General features: G+C 44.5%; 1 protein-coding gene across 2 annotated transcripts in view; it reads right to left on the bottom strand.

Moving 5' to 3' along the window:
• ublcp1 (ubiquitin-like domain containing CTD phosphatase 1) overlaps positions 1-22,264 on the bottom strand; it is a 42,225-nt gene that overhangs the window by 12,381 nt on the left and 7,580 nt on the right. For both annotated transcript variants that reach the window (XM_072511917.1, XM_072511916.1), the window contains exons 2-5: positions 19,586-19,766; positions 16,830-16,921; positions 8,427-8,512; positions 960-1,075 (exon numbers count right to left, since the gene is read on the bottom strand). In XM_072511917.1, coding sequence (XP_072368018.1) covers positions 960-1,075; positions 8,427-8,512; positions 16,830-16,921; positions 19,586-19,739 — 448 coding nt within the window. In that variant the 5' untranslated portion in view covers positions 19,740-19,766. The remainder of the gene's footprint in view (positions 1-959; positions 1,076-8,426; positions 8,513-16,829; positions 16,922-19,585; positions 19,767-22,264) is intronic.

Here is a 22,264-nt window from a genome sequence, read left to right as displayed (position 1 = left end):
CATCCATGCATGCACCTGCTTTCCATCTGTATGGCAATCAGGAACAGTCCTCACAGCTGGGTTGCTTCCCAGCCGTCAATGACACATCTGATGAGCCCTTCCAACAAGGAATTTATCCAGCCTATACTACTAAATTATCTGACTCAGGCAGGATAGCAGTGGAGATGCTCAGCTGTCCAGGTTAAGGGGGGGGGAAAATAATAATATATTTTTTTAATTGCCAAAGTTCCTGCTGCTTCACATCACAATACACACGTGGGCATCTGTCGATCACCCTCCATTTCCAAACTGAACCTATTGCTGGCTTGAAGAAGAATGGTCACTTGATCAATCAATCTCCTGCCCTGACTTTGATCGTCCAAAGTGATTGGAGAGGAATTTTGCAGTATTTTCTTCCCCTTATTGGCACAGAGCATTTAACCTCTGAGCAAATTACACGACTAGAGTAGAACAGGAGGCGGAAATGTCCAGGCGTGATGTTCTGGGCATCATGATGGACCTTTTCTTGCCCGTCATTTCAGTATGTTTGTAGGAGGTGCCAGAGAGCCATTGCTACTCACAGCAAAATGCACAGACATGTAGAAGACGGTGATATGATGGCGTGAGGGCAGGTGGAGGAATGTCTTGAGGAGCCGTTTGAATATTTCTGCAACTAAAAATGGTCACGCCACAAGAAAGAAATGGGACAGCACGCAAGCCAATTATTAAACTTCTCGTTACTTTGTGTTAACCCTTTGTGAACCAGAGGTTAGACAATTACAAGTTAAATACAAGTAACCAATCTCCTGTAGAATAGTTTAACTTTACTTTCTGAACATTTCTCATTAAATATTTACATCTACTATAATAAAAGGTGGAGAGGTCTTCTGAAATGATCGGAAACATCTTAATTTCAATTCAGGCTACAATGGAATTCATTTAGTCAGTGTACCATTTTTCAAGTGGAAAAGTGCACTTACCAAATAATGTGTAGTCGACATCTAAAACGAGCAGCTTTTTCCCTTCCCTAGGTTGGTTTAGTACCTCTACTTTATAGTCTTTTACTCTGCGTGCAACTTTAGCCAAGTTCTCTTCCCTAGATTAAAGAGATAATTAATCACTGCTAACTCTGCAAAAACCAACAGGACACAGTTTATAATACATAATACCATACTAAATTGTGATTTATGTAATTAACTTACTCTAATGATAATGCACACAATATTGAAATGTTATAATTTGGAAAAGTAGAATCTGGAACTGTACCGCTGTGCATTTTGTAATCATTCAAGTGGATAGTGAACATACATTGCACAAATCCACTGAAATTCTGGTGAAAATACTATTCAAATTAACTTAAACAAAGATACTGTCTATCACAAGAACACAAGAGATAGAAAGAGTAGACCATACAGCCCAATGAGCCTGCTCCACTATTCAATATGATCAAAGTTGATCTTGAGCTTCAATTCCATTTTCCCCACACACTTCCCATACCCCTTTATTCCCAGAGACACTAAAAATCTGACTATCCCAGCCTTGGTAACTGAAGGCTGTTCTTTGAAGAGATAACAAATAGGTTAGACCAAGGAGAGCCAATGGATGTTATCTATCTTGACTTCCAAAAGGCCTTGGATAAGGTGCCTCACGGGAGACTGCTGAGTAAAATAAGGGCCCATGGTATTCGAGGCAAGGTACTAACATGGATTGACGATTGGCTGTCAGGCAGAAGGCAGAGAGTTGGGATAAAAGGTTCCTTTTCGGAATGGCAACCGGTGACGAGTGGTGTCCCGCAGGGTTCAGTGTTGGGGCCACAGCTGTTCTCTTTATATATTAACGGTCTAGATGACGGGACTGGGGGCATTCTGGCTAAGTTTGCCGATGATACAAAGATAGGTGGAGGGGCAGGTAGTATGGAGGAGGTGGGGAGGCTGCAGAAAGATTTAGACAGTTTAGGAGAGTGGTCCAAGAAATGGCTGATGAAATTCAACGTGGGCAAGTGCGAGGTCTTGCACTTTGGAAAAAAGAATAGAGGCATGGACTATTTTCTAAACGGTGACAAAATTCATAATGCTAAAGTGCAAAGGGACTTGGGAGTCCTAGTCCAGGATTCTCTAAAGGTAAACTTGCAGGTTGAGTCCGTAATTAAGAAAGCAAATGCAATGTTGTCATTCATCTTAAGAGGCTTGGAATATAAAAGCAAGGATGTACTTCTGAAGCTTTATAAAGCATTAGTTAGGCCCCATTTAGAATACTGTGAGCAATTTTGGGCCCCACACCTCAGGAAGGACATACTGGCACTGGAGCGGGTCCAGCGGAGATTCACACGGATGATCCCAGGAATGGTAGGCCTAACATACGATGAACGTCTGAGGATCCTGGGATTATATTCATTGGAGTTTAGGAGGTTGAGGGGAGATCTAATAGAAACTTACAAGATAATGAATGGCTTAGATAGGGTGGACATAGGGAAGTTGTTTCCATTAGCAGGGGAGACTAGGACCCGGGGGCACAGCCTTAGAATAAAAGGGAGTCACTTTAGAACAGAGATGAGGAGAAATTTCTTCAGCCAGAGAGTGGTGGGTCTGTGGAATTCATTGCCACAGAGGGCGGTGGATGCCGGGACGTTGAGTGTCTTTAAGACAGAAGTTGATAAATTCTTGATTTCTCGAGGAATTAAGGGCTATGGAGAGAGAGCGGGTAAATGGAGTTGAAATCAGCCATGATTGAATGGCAGAGTGGACTCGATGGGCCGAATGGCCTTACTTCCGCTCCTATGTCTTATGGTCTTAAAGGGACACTAAGTAGTTGACAGATTCTCCAGTTCATTAACTCAGCGCGACCAATAGTCTGCAACTACAAAGTTGAAAAAAATAAATCTTTCTTTAAAATATTTTTATTCTCCTTTTCACATTTTCTCCCAAATTTACACCCATCAACAATAAACAATAGCGAATACAATGTCAATCCCCATATCAACAACAATCCCATCCTCCCACCAAACCCCCAAACAGCAGCCCACATGTTAACACAAACAAATAACAAAAAGCATCAGAAATCACACATTGTCACCATTTAACACATCCCACCCCACCCCACCCAACACCCCCACCCCTAATGTTCAATGTTATCCAATTCTTGAAAGTGCATATTGAATAGCGCCCATGAATGGTAGAACCCCTCCATCCTCCCCCTCAGTTCAAACTTAACCTTCTCAAGAGTTAAGAATTCCAACAGGTCCCCCCGCCACGCCACAGGGTGGAGAGGTTGCTCTCCATTCCAACAGGATCCGCCTTCGGGAGATCAACGAGTCGAAGGCTATAACATCTGCCTCCGCATCCGTTTCCAACCCCGGCTGGTCCGACAACCCGAATATGGCTTCCCGAGGGCCCGGGTCCAGTTTCACATGCACCACTTTAGAGATTACCCTAAACATCTCCTTCCAGTAATCAAAACATATGAACGTGATACGCAGAGCCTCCCCCGCAACATTCACGCGCATCTTCTACCCCCTCAAAGAGCCGGCTCATCCTCACCTTTGAGGTGTGCACTATATACCACCTTCAGCTGTATCAGCCCCAACCTCGCGCACAAGATGGAGGCGTTCACTCTCCGGAGCACCTCACACCAGAACCCCTCCTCCATACCCTCTCCCAACTCTTCCTCCCTCTTTGCTTTGATCCCTTCCAGTGGTGCCTTCTTTTCCAAAATAGCCCCATAAACCGCCGACACCACCCCCTTCTCCAGTCCGCCTGTCATCAGCATCTCCTCCAGCAATGTGGAGGCCGGCTCCACCAGGAAACTCCTTCCTTGCAAAATCTTGAACCTGCATGTATCTAAACATTCTCCCCTGCTCCAGCCCATACTTCGCTCCCAGCTCGTTCAATCCTGCAAAACCGACCCCCAAGAAACAACTCTTTTAGTGTCTTAATTCCCTTCTCCTCACAATTCTGAAAATTTCCGTCCCACTTACCTGGCGCAAATCCGTGGTTCCCAAGAATTGGCATTTTCCTTGACCCTGCCCCCAACCCAAAGTGTTGGCGAAACTTTTTCCAAGTTCTCAATGAAGCTATTATTACCGGGCTCCGAGTATTTCCCTGGGGCCATCGGAACGACCCCCTACACAAACTCTCCTCCATTCTGCCCTACTGAGAATCAACCCCTCTGACCCAGCTCCGCACTTTCTCCACATTCGCCACCCAGTAATAATACATCAGGTTCGGAAGACCCAAACCCCCGGCCTGCCTTCCCCCCTGTAGCAGCACTTTTCCAACTCTGGCCACCTTCCCTCCCCGTACGAACAAGGTAATCACTCCTTCAATCTCTCTAAAAAAATGCCTTTGGCAGGAAAATCGTCAGGCATTGGAAAATAAACAGAAATCGCAGCAACACGTTCATTTTAACCGCCTGTACCCGAGGGAGACCATCCCACCTTGCCATATCAGCTTTCACTCTCCGCACCAAACTAGAAATGTTTTACCAAGGAGCACCCCCCCCCCCCCCCCCCCCCACCCCACAATACTGAGTAACCTGCACCCCTAGGTATCTAAAGTGAGTCCCTGCCCTACGGAATGGCAGCCCCCCTACCTCTGCCCCCAACCCCTGCTGAGTCACCACAAAATACTCACTCGTCTAGATTTAATTAGTACCTCGAGAAAAACCCAAACACCTGAAGCAGCTCCAATATTCCCCCTATTGACACGCTCGGTTCCGACAAGTATAACAAGTCATCAGCATACAAGGACACCCTATGCTCTATCCCCCCACCCCCGCACTATCCCTTTCCATACATCCGACCTTCTTAACGTGATGGCCAACAGCTCAATCGTGAGTGCAAACAGCAGGGGGGGGGCATAGGACATCCCTGCCTAGTCCCACAATGGAGAGAAAAGTATCTTGAGCTGATGTTATTTGTGCGGACACTCAAAAAGAAATCTTCTTATTAAGAAGTTCCATCTCACTGAGGAAACTTCAGGCCAATCCACTTCCAAAGACGTGATCTGAAAATTCTGCTCAGGTTTGACAGCTCTGCCAAATTGCACCACAGCAACTGAGACAATCTGCAACATTCTAAAGCAATCAACAACCACCAACCACCATTGCTTCACAGCTCCAGAGTCCCAGGTTCGATTCCCGGCTTGGGTCACTGTCTGTGTGGAGTCTGCACATTCTCCCTGTGTCTGCTTGGGTTTCCTCCGGGCACTCTTGTTTCCTCCCACAAGTCCCGAAAGACATGCTGTTAGGTCATTTGGACATTCTGAATTCTCTCTATGTTTACCTGAACAGGCACCGAATGTGGCGACTAGGGGCTTTTCACAGTAACTTCATTGCAATGTTAATGTAAGCTTACTTGTGACAATAAAGATTATTATAATAAAAATTAAACAATCACAGCCTTCTGAGAAAAATGTCAAATGGCCTTATCTTCCAATATTAATGAATCCTCTAAAAAAAATTCCAGGATCAAGATCTGCATCTTTACCAGAAATTAATTAACTTTTCTTTCACTCATAACGGTGTACAAAGTTTTATTAAAATCAGACAATTAGTTTTTGAGATATATTGTTTGCAAACAGGAGCAAAAACATTACATAAGCCCACCTTCAGTGCGGGGTCTTAAAGAATTTTAAAATAGTCAATTTGCCATATCTTCCAATGTTAATGGATATTTTGAAAGATGTCAGGATCTGTATCTTGCCGAATCCTAATCAGTTCTTTCTTGGGCCATATCCCATCCGTGTCCCAATTTTTGTTGAAATTTATCCATGAGATTTTGAGACAGATTGTTTACAGACAATCAGACTAACAGGAACAAAACCATTACCTCAGCCCACCTTCAATGGAAGAGGCAAATATATTCAATGATGGAGCATCCACAACCCTCTGGGTCGAGAATTCCCAAGATTTACAACCCTTTGAATGAAGATATATCTCCTCGTCTCATTCCTAAATAATTGAACCCTTATCTTGTGACTGTGTCCCAAGTTTTAGACTCCCCAGCCAGTGGAAAGAACTTCAATGTCTATTCTCTGTCAGTATCTGTATACATAAACATATAGGAAATAGAAGCAGGAGGAGGCCATTCGGCCCTTCGAGCCTGCTCCGCCATTGATTATGATCATGGCTAATTGAGTTCAATACCCTGATCCTGCTTTCCCCCCATATCCCTTTAGCACCAAGAGCTATATCTAATTATTTCTTGGACTGCTGTTCAGACTACAGCTCCGCCTTCAACACCATTATCCCGACAAGACTTATAACCAAACTCTGCAATCCTGGACTTGACCCCTCCCTGTGCAGCTGGATCCTGGATTTCCTCACCAACAGACCACAATCTGTCAGGATAGGCAGCAGCACCTCCTCCACAATAGTCCTCAACACTGGGGGGCCACAAGGATGTGTGCTCAGGCCTCTACTGTACTCCCCATACACACACGACTGTGTGGCAAGATTTAACTCCAACTCAATCTATAAGTTTGCGAATGATACGACTGTGGTGGGTCGTAGGAGGGAGATAGATCACTTGGTTGCATGGTGTACCGAAAACAACCCCTCTCCAAATGTCGGAAAGACCAAGGAACTGATTATCGACTTCAGAAGCGTAGCATGACAGACACCTCCGTTTGCATCAATGGCTCCGATGTGGAGATGGTCGATAGCTTTAAGTTCCTGGGGTTCACCATCACCAAGAGTCTGTCCTGGTCCACTCACGTTGATGCAAGTCAAGAAAGCCCAACAACGTCTCCACTTCCTACGAAAGCTAAAGAAATTCGGCATGACTGCATCAATTCTCACAAACTTCTACAAATGTGCCATAGAGAGCATCCTATCTGGCTGCATCACAGCTTGGTATCGCAACTGCTCGGCCCAAGAACGCAAGAAACTCAGCCCAACGCAGCACACAAGCTTGCCACCCTCGCATTGATTCTGTCTACACCTCCCACTGCCTCAGGAAGGCAGACAGCATTATCAGAGACCCCTCCCACCCAGGCTTCCATCAGGCATAATATACAGAAGTCTGAAGACCCGCACATCCAGACATAGGAACAGCTTCTTCCCCACAGCTACTAAACTCAATGACTCTCCCTCGGACTGATCTGTTCCTGGAAGAACACTATTCACGACGCCCTGCTGCTCTTGCTCATGTATTTGCTTTGTTGGGCCCCTTGTTCCGCACTGTTGCAGATCACCGTTTGTCGATGTACCATTTGTCAATGTACTCTGTCGATTATTCTTTTTTTGTCTGTGTACGTTCCCTTGGCCGCAGGAAACTACTTTTCACCGTACCTCAGTACGTGACAATAAATCAAATCAAATTAAATCAAATTACACAATGTTTTCGCCTCAACTCATTTTTATGGTTGTGAATTGCACTGATTTAACACTCTCTGGGTGAAGAAATTTCTCCTCAACTCAGTCCTAAAAGGTTTACCCCTTATCCTCAAACTATGACCCCTAGTTCTGGATTCCCCCATCATCGGGAACATTCTTTCTGAATCTACCCAGTCTAATCCTGTTAGAAGTTTATAAGTTTCAATGAGATCCCCCCCTCCCACTCTTCTAAACTCCAATGAATATAATCCTAACCAATTTAGTCTCTCCTCACATGAGTCCCGCCAACTCAGGAATCAACCTGGTAAACCTTTGCTGCACTCCCTCCATAGCAAGAACATCCTTCCTCAGATAAGGAAACTGAAACTCCCACAATGCTCCAGGTGTGACCACACCAATGTCCTATACAACTGTAGTAAAACATTCCTATACTCAAATCTTTTGTCTATGAAGGCCAACATACCATTTGCCTTCTTTGCTGCCTGTTGTACCAGAGTGCTTACTTTCAGAGACTGATGCACGAGGACACCAAGGTCTCACTGAGTATCCACCTCTCTCAATTAACACCCAAATAATCATCTGTCTTCCTATTTTTGCTACCAAAGTGGATAACCTCACAATTATCCACGTTATACTGCACCTGCCACGCATATGCCCACTCAACTCAGCCTGTACAAATCCCGCTGAAGAATCTCTGCATCCACCTTACAGTTGACCCTCCCACCCAACTTTGTATCATTTGCAAATTTGGAAATACTACATTCGGTTCGCTCGTCCAAATCATTAAAATATAATGTGAACAGATGGGGCCTAGCACAGATCCCTGCAGTGTCCCACTGGTCACTGTATGCCAATCAGAAAAAGACCCATTTATTCCAACATTTTGCTTCCTGTCTGCTAACCAGCTTTCTATCCATCTCAAAACACTACCTGCAATCCCATGCGCTTTAATTTTACATGGTAATCTGCTATGCGAGACCTTGTCGAAAACATGCTTGAGAGTCTAAATAAACCACACCCACCATGTCTCCCTGATCAATTCTACTAGTTACATCTGTATGTTTCAATGAGATGGCTGGGACCACTTCCTATACTAATTAATAAAAATGCAGTACCTGTTTTCTACTTCTATAACATCCTCCTCAATATCAAAGTCATTGATGACATCGTCATTGTCAGGGGGCGGTGCCAGGACTTCTTCCTGAGGGGAAAATAAAAGTACATTTAAACCAATGCAAACAAATTCCAAGAGGAATACTGCAACCTATACAGTCAAAAACATCAAAGTTTCCCTCCCCTTGTGCAGCTGGTTGAAGTCTGTGTAATCCACTTCCACCCGGGTTACTGTCATTGGACCTGGGCTCAGGATGTCAAACTCAGAAGGGGCCCAATGACAGAAGTTTCCAATAGTGCCCACATACATGGTAGGAGAACAGCAATGAAGCAGCAACAGTTCACTAGATACCCGTTCCCAGCATTCTAACTTTCATGCATCTTTTTAAAACACAGTTGCAGGATGTTTTTACAGCAGCAAGCCCTCAATATAGTAAAATCTGTATTAAGTCCAGCTAAGCAATTGGAAAGAGGGGCCGGCATGGTGGCGCAGTGGTTAGAACTGCTGCCTACGGCGCGGATGACCCGGGTTGGATCCCAGCCCGGGTCACTGTCTGTGTGGAGTTTGCACATTCTCCCAGTGTCTGCGTGGGTTTCATCCTCACAACTCAAAGATGTGCAGGTTAAGTGGATTGGTCACACTAAATTGGAAAAAAAATAATAATTGGGTACACAAATTTTTTTTTTAAAAAGCAATTGGAAAGATTGGTGGCACGGTGGCACAGTGGTTATCACTGCTGCCTTACAGTGCCAGTATCCAGGTGGCGAGAGAATGGACCTGGGTGGAGTGCTCTTTCGGAGAGTTGGTGCAGGCTTTATAGGTTGAGGTTTGTGGCATGGGTGCTGTTGCTGTATAAAGAGCGGAAGAGGGGTGCCCTATGTTGTCCCTTCTGTTTACAATGGCTATGGAGCTCTTGGCCATTGCGCTGAGGAGCTTGGGGTTGTGGAAGGGAACAGTGGGCGGTGGGGGCATGGGGGGGGGGGGGGGGGGGGGGAAGCATAGGGTGTCCTTGTATGCTGATGATTTGTTATTATGCATTTCGCAGCCGGGTTCTTCGGCAGGGGACATAATGGGCTTGCTTCAGAGATTTGGGACATTCTCTGGGTATAAATTGAATTTGGAGGAAAGTGAGTACTTTGCAGTTTCCTCTCCAGGGTAAGGAGCTGGGGTGGGGGGCTGCCATTCCAGTTGGCAGCATCTCACTTTCAGTAACTGGGGGTGCAGCTAACCCAGGATTAGACAGGTCTCCGGAAGTTTAATTCCACTAGCTTGGTGGGGAAGGTGAAGGCTGATTTTTTGAGGTGGGATAATCTTCCTCTGTCTTTGGCGGGCCGAGTATAAGCAGCAAAGATGAATATTTAAAGATGAATATGCCGTGAGGTAGCACGGTGGCACAGTCGCTAGCACTGCTGCCTCACAGCGCCAGGGACCCGGGTTCAATTCCGACCTCGGGTGACTGTGTGGAGTTTGTACGTTCTCCAGTGTGTGTGTGTGTTTCATCTGGGTGCTCCGTTTTCCTCCCAGTCCAAAATGTGCAGATTAGGTGGATTGGCCATGCTCAATTGCCCCTTAGTGTCCAAATGTTGGGTGGGGATACAGGGCTAGAAGGGGATAGGGCGCTCTTGAAAAAGGGTCAGCACAGACTCGTTGGGTCGAATGGCCTTCATCTGCACTGTAGGGATTTTGCCACGATATATGTTCTTGTTTCAGCGCCTGCATTTATTTTGCCCAAAGCATTTTTCAAGGACGTGAACAGGCTGATCACTTTGTTCGTCTGGGCAGGGAAGGTGACCAGAATAAGGAAGGTGACACTTCAGAGGGGACGACAGGCGGGGTGAAGGGGGGGTAGGTTTCCCGAATTTGATGCATTTTTATTGGGCGGTGAATGCGGAGAAGGTTCAGGGATGGAATAGGGAGGTGGGGGCTTTGTGGATGAGGATGGAGGTGGGTTCAGGTAGGGGGTCGGGGTTGCGGCCGCTGGCAACTGCACAGCTCCCAATGGTCCCAGGGAAGTATTCAGTGAGCCCGGTGGTGGTGGCTACACTGAAGATTTGGACGCAGTTTCAGCAGCATTTTAGGTTGAGAGCGGGGAAATGCCGATCAGGGGAAAGCACGGGTTCGAGCCAGGGAGGATGGATGCGAGGTTCCGGGGATGGGAAGAGAAGGGGATTATGGAGATGATGTATTTTCGGGAGGGCAGTTAGTGAGCTTGGAGGAGCTAAATGAGAAGTTTGGGTTGGTATGGGTTTTCCAGTACATGCAGGTGCGGGAATTTGTGAGGAAGGTCTTTCCAACCTTCCCGATAGCACCTGTCTCCTCGCTGTTTTGGAGGGCTGTTTTCAGCACAATTTCTGGGTTCTGCAAGTTGATGTGGAGCCCGGTCCCCTGGAAGCCATATTCGGGGTGTCAGACCAGCCGAAGTTGCAGGCAGGAGCAGACATCCTAGCCTTTGCCTCGCTGATCGTTCGGAGGTGAGGCTTGTTAGGGTGGAGGTCAGCTTCTTCACCCTGTGTCTCAACGTGGCAGGGGGAACTGCAGGGGTTTTTGGCCCAGGAGAAAGTGAAATTTGCTCTGGGGGGGGGGGGGGGGGGGGGGGGGGTGTGTGAGTGATGGGTTCTACAATAGTTGGGGTTCGTTCATTTTGCACTTATGAAGAGTTGGTTACCATTGACTACTGAGGGAGGGGCGGGTGAATTTAATGTGTTGGATGAATTTTGTGTTTGTTGTAAATTGTAAAAATGTTGAAAATTTGGAATAAAAATACTTCAGGAAAAAAAGACCACGGTGGCCAAACAGATGAAAGTCTTGCTTGACGGGACGGATATGGAGCCATTAAGGTCAGTAAGGTCCCAGTCTTAATTTCTGTTCTACACCGAGATGGCTTATCTCATTTTAAGCAGCAACAATAGTCCCACATAATTCCAGAGGTAGGAAAGGTTATAAGTCGGGCAGCACGGTGGTGCAGTGGTATCACTGCAGTCTCACGGCGCCAAGGTCCCAGGTTCGATCCCGGCTCTGGGTCACTCCGTGTGGAGTTTGCACATTTTCCCCGTGTTTGCATGGGTTTCACCCCCACAAACCAAAGATGTGCAAGGTAGGTGGATTGAATACACTAAATTGCCCCTTAATTGGAAAAATTAATTGGGTACACTAAATTTATATCAAAAAAAAAAGAAAAAAAAAAAGGAACGGTTAGAAGTCAGCGTTCCCACTCACAACTAATATTCAGTCACCTCACCTCCACTGGAAAGTATCGCCAGTTGGGCTTTGGGTGGGGGGGGGGGGTCATGATCATAGAATTCCTAGAGAGCAAAAGGAGGCCATTCGGCTCATCTGCACCTACCCTCTGAAGGAGCACCCTACACAGGCCCATCTCCGTAACCCCATTTAATCTTTTATCTTTAGGACAGTAAGGGGCAATTTAGCAGGGCCAATCCACCTAAACTGTACATTTTTGGACTGTGGGAGGAAACTGGAGCACGCAGACAAAACACACACAGATACAGGGAGAACATACAAACTCCAAAAACAGTCACCCAAGGCGGGAATTGAACCCGAGTCCCTGACACTGAGGCACCAGTGCTAACCGTTGTGCCACCCCAGCTTGAATGCAATGTCCATTTTAAGGATTCTCTGCCAACTCTAGATTGTTCCCAATTAGTAACTTTCATGAGTGTGGCCCAATTACCCACCCTCTCAGGGTGTCTAATCTCCTTCACATGTAGGAGCATTTTCAGTAGTATGTCTTGGGTTTGTGGGCTGAGGGGCTGGTGGTAGGAAACAGGGTAACCATTTTCAATTGATTGGAAGTTATCCTGGAAACGTGAAATAAAAACAGATGGAAAACCTCAGCTAGTTAGGTAGCATCTGTGGGGTGGGAAAGAGTTTCAAGTTGATGAAAAAAGGTTCTGAAACTCACCACAGATGTTTCCCGCATTGTCTCCTTTTATTCCAAGTGCTACATTTTTGCTACATGCCCCAGCCCTTGTTGACTAGGTTTGTAGGAGGCCCAACATTTGGACAAAGTGCCCAGCATTTTCAATGGAGAAAATGCAACAAAAAAAATTCTACACATCATGAAACAGGAATGTGCTACTCACAAAGAAAATCCAAACCTGACAGTTGGGGCTGTGCTAGTTAACAAAGCAATCAACCAATTATATATTAATACAGAAAGCATCCGACAATAATGTGCTATATCACGTTATCAACAGTATCCCATGTGGAAAGTCCTGAACTCCGCCAGACAGAAGTAGGACTCACCCCCTGCAGGAAGGGGAACGAGAAAAAAAGTCCAGCATCTGGGGGGGGTTTAAACTAATGCAGCAGGGGCATGGGAACCTGGATTGTAGTTTTAGGGTAAGGGAGAATGAGAGTATAGAGGTCAGGAGCTCAGATTTGACGTCGCAGGAGGGGGCCAGTGTTCAGGTAGGTGGTTTGAAGTGTGTCTACTTCAATGCCAGGAGTATACGAAATAAGGTAGGGGAACTGGCAGCATGGGTTGGTACCTGGGACTTCGATGTTGTGGCCATTTCGGAGACATGGATAGAGCAGGGACAGGAATGGATGTTGCAGGTTCCGGGGTTTAGGTGTTTTAGTAAGCTCCGAGAAGGAGGCAAAAGAGGGGGAGGTGTGGCGCTGCTAGTCAAGAGCAGTATTACGGTGGCGGAGAGGATGCTAGATGGGGACTCATCTTCCGAGGTAGTATGGGCTGAGGTTAGAAACAGGAAAGGAGAGGTCACCCTGTTGGGAGTTTTCTATAGGCCTCCTAATAGTTCTAGGGATGTAGAGGAAAGGATGGCGAGGATGATCCTGGATAAGAGCGAAAGTAATAGGGTAGTTATTATGGGAGACTTTAACTTTCCAAATATTGACTGGAAAAGATATAGTTCGAGTACATTAGATGGGTCGTTTTTTGTACAGTGTGTGCAGGAGGGTTTCCTGACACAGTTTGTTGACAGGCCAACAAGAGGCGAGGCCACATTGGATTTGGTTTTGGGTAATGAACCAGGCCAGGTGTTGGATTTGGAGGTAGGTGAGCACTTTGGGGACAGTGACCACAATTCGGTGACGTTTACGTTAAGGATGGAAAGGGATAAGTATACACCGCAGGGCAAGAGTTATAGCTGGGGGAAGGGAAATTATGATGCCATTAGACGTGACTTGGGGGGGATAAGGTGGAGAAGTAGGCTGCAAGTTTTGGACACACTGGATAAGTGGAGCTTGTTCAAGGATCAGCTACTGCGTGTTCTTGATAAGTATGTACCGGTCAGGCAGGGAGGAAGGTGCCGAGCGAGGGAACCGTGGTTTACCAAAGAAGTGGAATCTCTTGTTAAGAGGAAGAAGGAGGCCTATGTGAAGATGAGGTGTGAAGTTTCAGTTGGGGCGATGGATAGTTACAAGGTAGCGAGGAAGGATCTAAAGAGAGAGCTAAGACGAGCAAGGAGGGGACATGAGAAGCATTTGGCAGGAAGGATCAAGGAAAACCCAAAAGCTTTCTATAGGTATGTCAGGAATAAGCGAATGACTAGGGACAGAGTAGGACCAGTCAAGGACAGGGATGGGAAGTTGTGTGTAGAGTCTGAAGAGATAGGCGAGATACTAAATGAATATTTTTCGTCAGTATTCACTCAGGAAAAAGATAATGTTGTGGAGGAGAATGCTGAGCTCCAGGTAAATAGATTAGATGGCATTGAGGTACGTAGGGAAGAGGTGTTGGCAATTCTGGACAGGCTGAAAATAGATAAGTCCCCGGGACCTGATGGGATTTATCCTAGGATTCTCTGGGAGGCCAGGGAAGAGATTGCTGGACCATTGGCTTTGATTTTTATGTCATCATTGGATACAGGAATAGTGCCAGAGGACTGGAGGATAGCAAATGTGGTCCCTTTGTTCAAAAAGGGGAGCAGAGACAACCCCGGCAACTATAGACCGGTGAGCCTCACGTCTGTAGTGGGTAAAGTCTTGGAGGGGATTATAAGAGACAAGATTTATAATCATCTAGATAGGAATAATATGATCAGGGATAGTCAGCATGGCTTTGTGAAGGGTAGGTCATGCCTCACAAACCTTATCGAGTTCTTTGAGAAGGTGACTGAACAGGTAGACGAGGGTAGAGCAGTTGATGTGGTGTATATGGATTTCAGCAAAGCGTTTGATAAGGTTCCTCACGGTAGGCTATTGCAGAAAATACGGAGGCTGGGGATTGAGGGTGATTTAGAGATGTGGATCAGAAATTGGCTAGCTGAAAGAAGACAGAGGGTGGTGGTTGATGGGAAATGTTCAGAATGGAGTTCTGTCACAAGTGGAGTACCACAAGGATCTGTTCTGGGGCCGTTGCTGTTTGTCATTTTTATCAATGACCTAGAGGAAGGCGCAGAAGGGTGGGTGAGTAAATTTGCAGACGATACTAAAGTCGGTGGTGTTGTCGATAGTGTGGAAGGAAGTAGCAGGTTACAGAGGGATATAGATAAGCTGCAGTGCTGGGCTGAGAGGTGGCAAATGGAGTTTAATGTAGAGAAGTGTGAGGTGATTCACTTTGGAAGGAAAAACAGGAATGTGGAATATTTGGCTAATGGAAAAGTTCTTGAAAGTGTGGATGAGCAGAGGGATCTAGGTGTCCATGTACATAGATCCCTGAAGGTTGCCACCCAGGTTGATAGGGTGGTGAAGAAGGCCTATGGAGTGTTGGCCTTTATTGGTAGAGGGATTGAGTTCCGGAGTCAGGAGGTCATGTTGCAGCTGTACAGAACTCTGGTACGGCCGCATTTGGAGTATTGCGTACAGTTCTGGTCACCGCATTATAGGAAGGACATGGAGGCTTTGGAACGGGTGCAGAGGAGATTTACCAGGATGTTGTCTGGTATGGAGGGAAAATCTTATGAGGAAAGGCTGATGGACTTGAGGTTGTTTTCGTTAGAGAGAAGAAGGTTAAGAGGAGACTTAATAGAGGCATACAAAATGGTCAGAGGGATAGATAGGGTGGACAGTGAGAGCCTTCTCCCGCGGATGGAAATGGCTAGCACGAGGGGACATAGCCTTAAACTGAGGGGTAATAGATATAGGACAGAGGTCAGGGGTAGGTTCTTTACGCAAAGAGTAGTGAGGCCGTGGAATGTCCTACCTGCTACAGTAGTGAACTCGCCAACATTGAGGGCATTTAAAAGTTTATTGGATAAACATATGGACGATAATGGTATAGTGTAGGTTAGATGGCTTTTGTTTCGGTGCAACATCGTGGGCCGAAGGGCCTGTACTGCACTGTATTGTTCTATGTTCTATGTTCTATATCTGAATAATCCTGAACTGCTGTGCCCCTGTGGTTAGGTAGAAAATGGCACTGGCTGGGATCTGCCAACTGATGCCTTCTTACCCAATCAGCCAGGCAACAATGCAAACAGGGTAGCCGGTATCTCAGAATAACCTTTTCTAATCTGGAAGACCTTTATAAATCACCCTTCACCTTCTCAGATTTAATGAGAAGAAATTTGATTTTCGAGTTGCTCTCCAAAACCATCATTGGTCGCCCCTGGTAATAACTGGGATTTCCAGCTGAACTGGAGGAATTCAAGATATGTGTTCAACTTTAAATAGTTAAATAAATAAGAAGAGTAACTAATTACTACTAACAAATGGGTCGAGGTGGGATAGAGCTGATCATCTGAAGTTGTTGATGATCGCACCATGATTTAACAACTTCAGATGATCAGCTCTACCCCTCCTCGACCCATTTATTTTCATTTAATTTTAACTATCTTTTACCATTTCTTTATTTCTTAATATATATTTAATTCCCCCCCCCCAATCTTATCCACCTTTCCTTCATCTTTCTCCTCTTTGTTTCCCCCTTCCCCTCCCCCACATCTACAGTTCATCCTCTGATGTTAGTTTCCCTGCTGTTTGACCTTTCACATCTTTTGTCCTCTTGGGGGGACTGCCATTAGCACTCCTTCCCCTTGGTTTCTGTGGCCATTAGCACCCGGTTTCCCTGGGTTTCTGTGGCAATGACTCATCTTTCATTCTCACTCCACAGTATAAATATTTCCCACTTTGTCTGTCTGTTAGCTTTGACAAAGAGTCATCGGACTCTTAAAAGCGTTAGCTCTTTTCTCTCCCTACAGATGCTGCCAGACTTGCTAAGACTTTGAAGGTAGTAATCTCACCCAAAACGTTCAAATTGGCATAAGAATAGATAAATTAACAAAGTAAACATGTGGCTGAAGATAAAGCTCCAACACATCCAGCCAAAGCATTAAAATCGGTCTTCTCTTTAAGATTCCTTTGAGGCAGCAAATTAATATTTAATTTCTTATTTCTAACATACATATACTTTTTTTAACAAACATATACATGTAGGTCAGTACACATTTTTTAGTCAATTGTATTTGGAACATCTGATCCCTACCAGGCACTCTTCCCTACTGCCCATCATCATAATCTTAGTATTTGGTTTCAGTTTAAGTACGCCCAGCTTAACGTCATCTTCTGCAGCTTTACCTGTAAACAGAGTAAAGAGGAATCAGCTCAGATTAATTACAAAGCTGATGATTAACAAAATGAAGCATTCTCTACTTTTTCTGCACTTCAATGCTTATCGATATTTTGAGCTTTTCTTGGGTGTTCTTCCTGAATGTCAAACATACCACTGTGTGTGGTCATCCTCTCCCAGCAGACTCCTCATACAACGCCTACTTCAGTAGACTATTTCCTGTGCCACAATACAATGGAATGGCACACATCTTGGTGCTCCCATCCTCCTACAATCTGCATACTGCAAAAATGTAAACTTGGAATCATCCAATCGTAGCTCAACTGCAGTTCGCCTGTTCTTATCTTTGTGCTTATGCAGATGTTCCGAGAGTCAGCTTAGGGAGAGGTTCAATGCCCTCTATGCTACCTTACTGAGGTGTATTATCCCCAAACTCTTTGTTAGTTATCTTCTGGCTTCTTAGAGCAAGACTACCAATTTACTTAAAATTTTAAATTAGGTGCAGTTCTCTGTGGTGAGTTCATCCAAATGACACTGAGAAAACTCCTTCCACATCAAGCCCATACAATCAGCAGTCAGAGGAGACTTCCATCTCACTAACTTGGGCTGGATTTGAAATTAATATATTTTAAAAAGTGTTTAACCAACTACGCCACCAATTCCTACACTCAAGCACTTTTCAAATCTTTATGTTATTAAGCACTATCAGCCCACTCCTGCTGCCTGGTCAATGAAACATGACTCCGAATAACAATGGGTACCCAATTATTCGGAAAGAATAGCGCAGAGGGCTGAACACACTCCCATGACCTTGGAAGATACATTGATTGATTAGCAGTTTCTGTGCTGCACTCTTAAGGAGATATCTTCAGAGATTTACAAAAATGGAAGAACCACCATACTAAAAGTGATTCAGTCCCATTAGTAGAGGATAGTTGGTTGGTCTGGGGAGGTGGGCATCTATCAGAAAATATAATGAAAAAGTGTCCAAAATGTCATGCCGTTACAGAAGTGTCCAAGTGTCTATAGGCCACTTAGGACCACATACTAGGCATGAAGCCTATTAATTTTGTATACAAAAAGCTATAGATATAAAAATCCTTTTCCTAACATCCAAACCAATGAAGTTCAAATAAGATAAAGGAGCAAATAATAAACATAAGCACAAGAGTGTGCTGGAGTGTTTGTGGCTTCAGAGCCAGATATGCCCCATGAACTAACATTCTGTACACCCCTGTGCTATTGTAATTTCAAATGAACCACTGGTGATATTTTGGAATTTTTTGACCAAATTTATCCACAGCAAGGTTTGGGGGGGGGGGGGGGGGGGGGTCCTTAAATGTTGTTTTTAAAAGCATTGTACATTCACCCAAGATCTAATGTACCACATATCAATATGCTAGTGAGCTAACTTTGTTGATGTTGAATAATAAGCAATGTGTCAGCTTTTGCCTCCAAAATTGCAGAGACCCCAATATGTTGGAGCTGCTGGTTCCCAGCTATTGAGCAAGGGATTTTACAGACCTTCTGTGACTAGTGAGAAATTAGCATAGGCAGTCTCAGCAGGTCTGACAACATCTGCGGAGAGAGAATGGAGGTAACGTTCCCAGTATGGATGACTCATCCAGACTCAAAGCTTTAACTTCCTTCTCTCCCCACAAATGCTGTCAGGTCTGTTGAGGTTGTCCAGCATTTTCTGTTTTTGTTTCAGATTCCAGCTTCCGCAGTAATTTATTTTAACTTAGTGTCGGCAATGTCAGGTTTTAAAACAGAGTGCTACTAGGTAACCAAGCAAAGGTTTCAAGCTTGGAATGTTGGCCAGAGTAATCCAAAATCACTTTAATTCAAGCCAGGTGACCTGATGCCGCTGGGATGTGTAGTGTGCTTGTTATTTATTATGCAAAGACAAGTTGCAACGATTGAGTGAAATGAATCCAACTGTAGAATTGAGAATTTGATAAGTGCTTGTCATGCTGTGAAATAAAGTAGCTCATTGGTTTGTATCAGACCTCATGTCACCAATTGTTAAGGTAGACCAAAGAAGTCAAAGATCTAAGTACAATTAAAGAGTTCAGCTCACAAGGGGATCAAAACTTCATGAGAGACAATTCTCATAAAAGATGCTCAGACCGTCCATGGGAATAACTCATGCCAGTGAAGCTAAAAAGGATCTCCACTGCACATCTCTATTTGTACCACCTCTACTTTACTCTGCAAATCATACTTCTCAGAACATTATGGGAAAATAGTGAACAGTATTGGGATAAACAAATATACTTGATCAAAGGACAATCCCAACATTGCTAAACTACTTTTCATTTGTAGTCACGGGAGTAAATCTCTATTCAATATCAAATGCTCTCTGATTATTGGTTAAGTAAATTTCACAATACTTCTGAAAATGGAATACTATCACACTGATCATCTCATATAAAAAAGTTTCTATTGTCTCCTGAGATTTTTGTATTCCAGTCCCCGTCTCCCAGTCCCTGCAACCGTTTTCCCTTCCACTTTGCAGCGTTGCCTCCTAACTTATTCCCAACTCGAACTGGAATGAACCCGGGTTAGGCTCAAGGAGCATTTGTTAAAAGCTGGATTCATTCAGCATGGACAATCTTTGTACTTTAGCCGAGCTGAATCCTTTTACGCTTGTAAACAAGAGCAAATACTACCTTTGATTTTCAGGCCGAGTAACTTCTGGCGCTCTGGCAGCACCCCGGTTAGAGTTTTAATTGTCTCCTTCAGGTCCAACACAGTGTCCTCTTCTGTCAGTTTTGTCACTGGATATTCCTGTCCACTCCACTTTATTATAATTGAAATGGACATTTTCACCAGGTAAAGTTCGGCTTTACTCTAGATTGAACAGAAAGAAAAATTAAGAAATATGAATTTGAGAGCATCAAAATACTGGATCACATTTAAAGGAGCATTACATAGTTAAACAAAACAACCAACTGTTCAAAGATAATCGGCAGGAAGCTTTGTGGGGCCGGGATCTGAATTTGCATAAGTCAACCAAATGTAACTGAGCATTCCTAATGTTTCATGGAGTGTGGATAAGTGGATGTACTACACTTCAAAACAGACACATTACTTGAAAAGTTGATGATATTAGGCACCCTGACTGACAGGCGGAAGAGCAAAGCTGTGTTTTTACACTTCATTTCAGAATTGTGATTTGCAGAATTGTGGCTAAATTACAAGACTAGTAATTGTAGAATGGCTGCAGCACAAAAAGAGGCCAGATTGTCATGTCCATGCTGGCTCTCTGCAAGCTCAACTCAGCCAGTCCCATTGCCCCCCTCCACTCCAGCCTTTTCTTTGTCGCCATGCCAATTTCTACTCTTCAAGTAATTATCCAATTCCCTCTCGAAAGCCACAATTAAATCTGCCCCCACCACACGCTCAGGCAGCACATTCCAGAACTTCAACCACTCTGCCGCCTTTAGTTCATTTGTCATCCACCTTCGATTGTTCAAAGTGATGGGGTAGGTTGAGAAAGGGATTAATAATGTCTTCAGGATCCTGGGCTTTATACACAAGAGACATGAAATATAAATGCAAAGAAAACTATGGCGAATCTATATAAAGCATAGTTCGGCTTCAACTGGAGTAGTGTGTCCAGTTCTGAGCACCATACCTCGAAGGATGTGAAGGCACTGGGAGGGTTAATTTAAAAAATATGAAAATAGTTCCAGGGACGTTACATAAATAGATTGAAGAGAAGGCAGGGGAGATTTTGAGAGGTTGTCAAAATCATGAGGAGGCTAGATGGAGTATATAGGGATAAACTGTTCCCATTGGTGAAAAGGACAAGAACCAGAGACCCATTGCTGGAACCATTTCATAATAGTAATAATCTTTGTCACAATTAGGCTTACATTAACACTGTAATGAAGTTAATGTGAAAAACCCCTAGTTACCACATTCCGGCGCCTTTTTGGGTACACACAGGGAGAATTCAGAATATCCAATTCACCTAACAGCATGTCTTTTTGGACTAGTGGGAGGAAACCGGAGCACCCAAAGGAAACCCACGCAGACACAGGGAGAACGTGCAGACTCCACACAGACAGTGAGCGAAGCCGGGAATCGAACCTGGGACCCTGGAGCTGTGAAGCAACAGTGCTACCCACTGTGCTACCAAGCCGCCCGTACATTTTTCTTGCATCTTCCCTAATGCCTTCACATCCGTACAAAAATGTAATGCCCAGAATTGAATACAATACTCCAGTTGAGGCTGAATAGTGCTTTATAAAGGTTCAATATAACTTTCTTGTTGCTGGACTCCATGCTCTAATTATGCTTTATTAGCCTCTGTCTTAAACAGCCCCATCATCTTCAACGATTTGTGCACAGATACCCACAGATCTTTCGATTCCTGCACTCCCTTTAGAATTGTATTATTTTTACACTGACTCATTCTCCAGACTAAAATGTACCACTTCACACTGCCCTGCATCAAATTTAATTTCCCACGTGTCTACCCATTCCATCAGCCTGTCTATGTCCAACTGAAATCTAGCACTAACCTTCTCACAGTTCGCAATAGTTCAGAGTTTTGTGTCATTTGCAAATTTTGCAGATATTGGACAGGCTGAAAATGGATAAAGATAAATATTGGAACGGCTGGCAACACTTAAAGATCATAAGTCACCAGGATTAAATTAGATGTATCCAGGGATCATGAGGGAAGTAAGGATGGAGATTGTGGCAGCATAGGCCATAATCTTTCAAACCTCTGAAGCGGTGGTGCCAGAGGACTGGAGCATCACAATTGTTACACCCTGGTTCAAAAAATTGTGCATGGATAAGCCCAGCAATTACAGTTTGGCCTCCGAAGTGGGAAAGGTTTTATAAACGATAGTTCAGGGCACAATTCAGAGTTACTTGGTCATGTGTGGACTAATTAAGAGAAGCAAGCATGGATTTGTTAAATGTAAATTGTCTTTAATTTGATTTTGCTTTTGAGAGGGTTAATGAGGGCAACCAGTTGATATGGTGCAAACAGACCTCCAAAAGGTAATTGATAAAGTGCCACATAACAGGCTTGTCAGTAAAGTTGAAGCCCATGGAATAAAAGGGAAAGTGGCAGTATGAATATAAAGTTGGCTAGTAACAGGAAACAGTAATGGTGAATGGTTGCTTGTCAAACTGGAGGCGGTATATACTGGGGTTGGTATGTGGACCACTTTTCTTGATCCCTATTAATGACCTTGACTTGGGTGTACAGGGCACTATTAAAAAATTTGACACTATCGTCTTCTTTAGTAAAGACAGATGCAAAATTCCTCAGCCATGCACCCTGCTTGCATGTGCAAAACACCCTTTTGGTCCCTAATTAGCCCCAG

Source organism: Scyliorhinus torazame, chromosome 7, assembly GCF_047496885.1.
Source record: "Scyliorhinus torazame isolate Kashiwa2021f chromosome 7, sScyTor2.1, whole genome shotgun sequence".
Classification (NCBI taxonomy): domain Eukaryota; kingdom Metazoa; phylum Chordata; class Chondrichthyes; order Carcharhiniformes; family Scyliorhinidae; genus Scyliorhinus; species Scyliorhinus torazame.
This window is presented reverse-complemented; position numbering and strand designations above follow the sequence as displayed.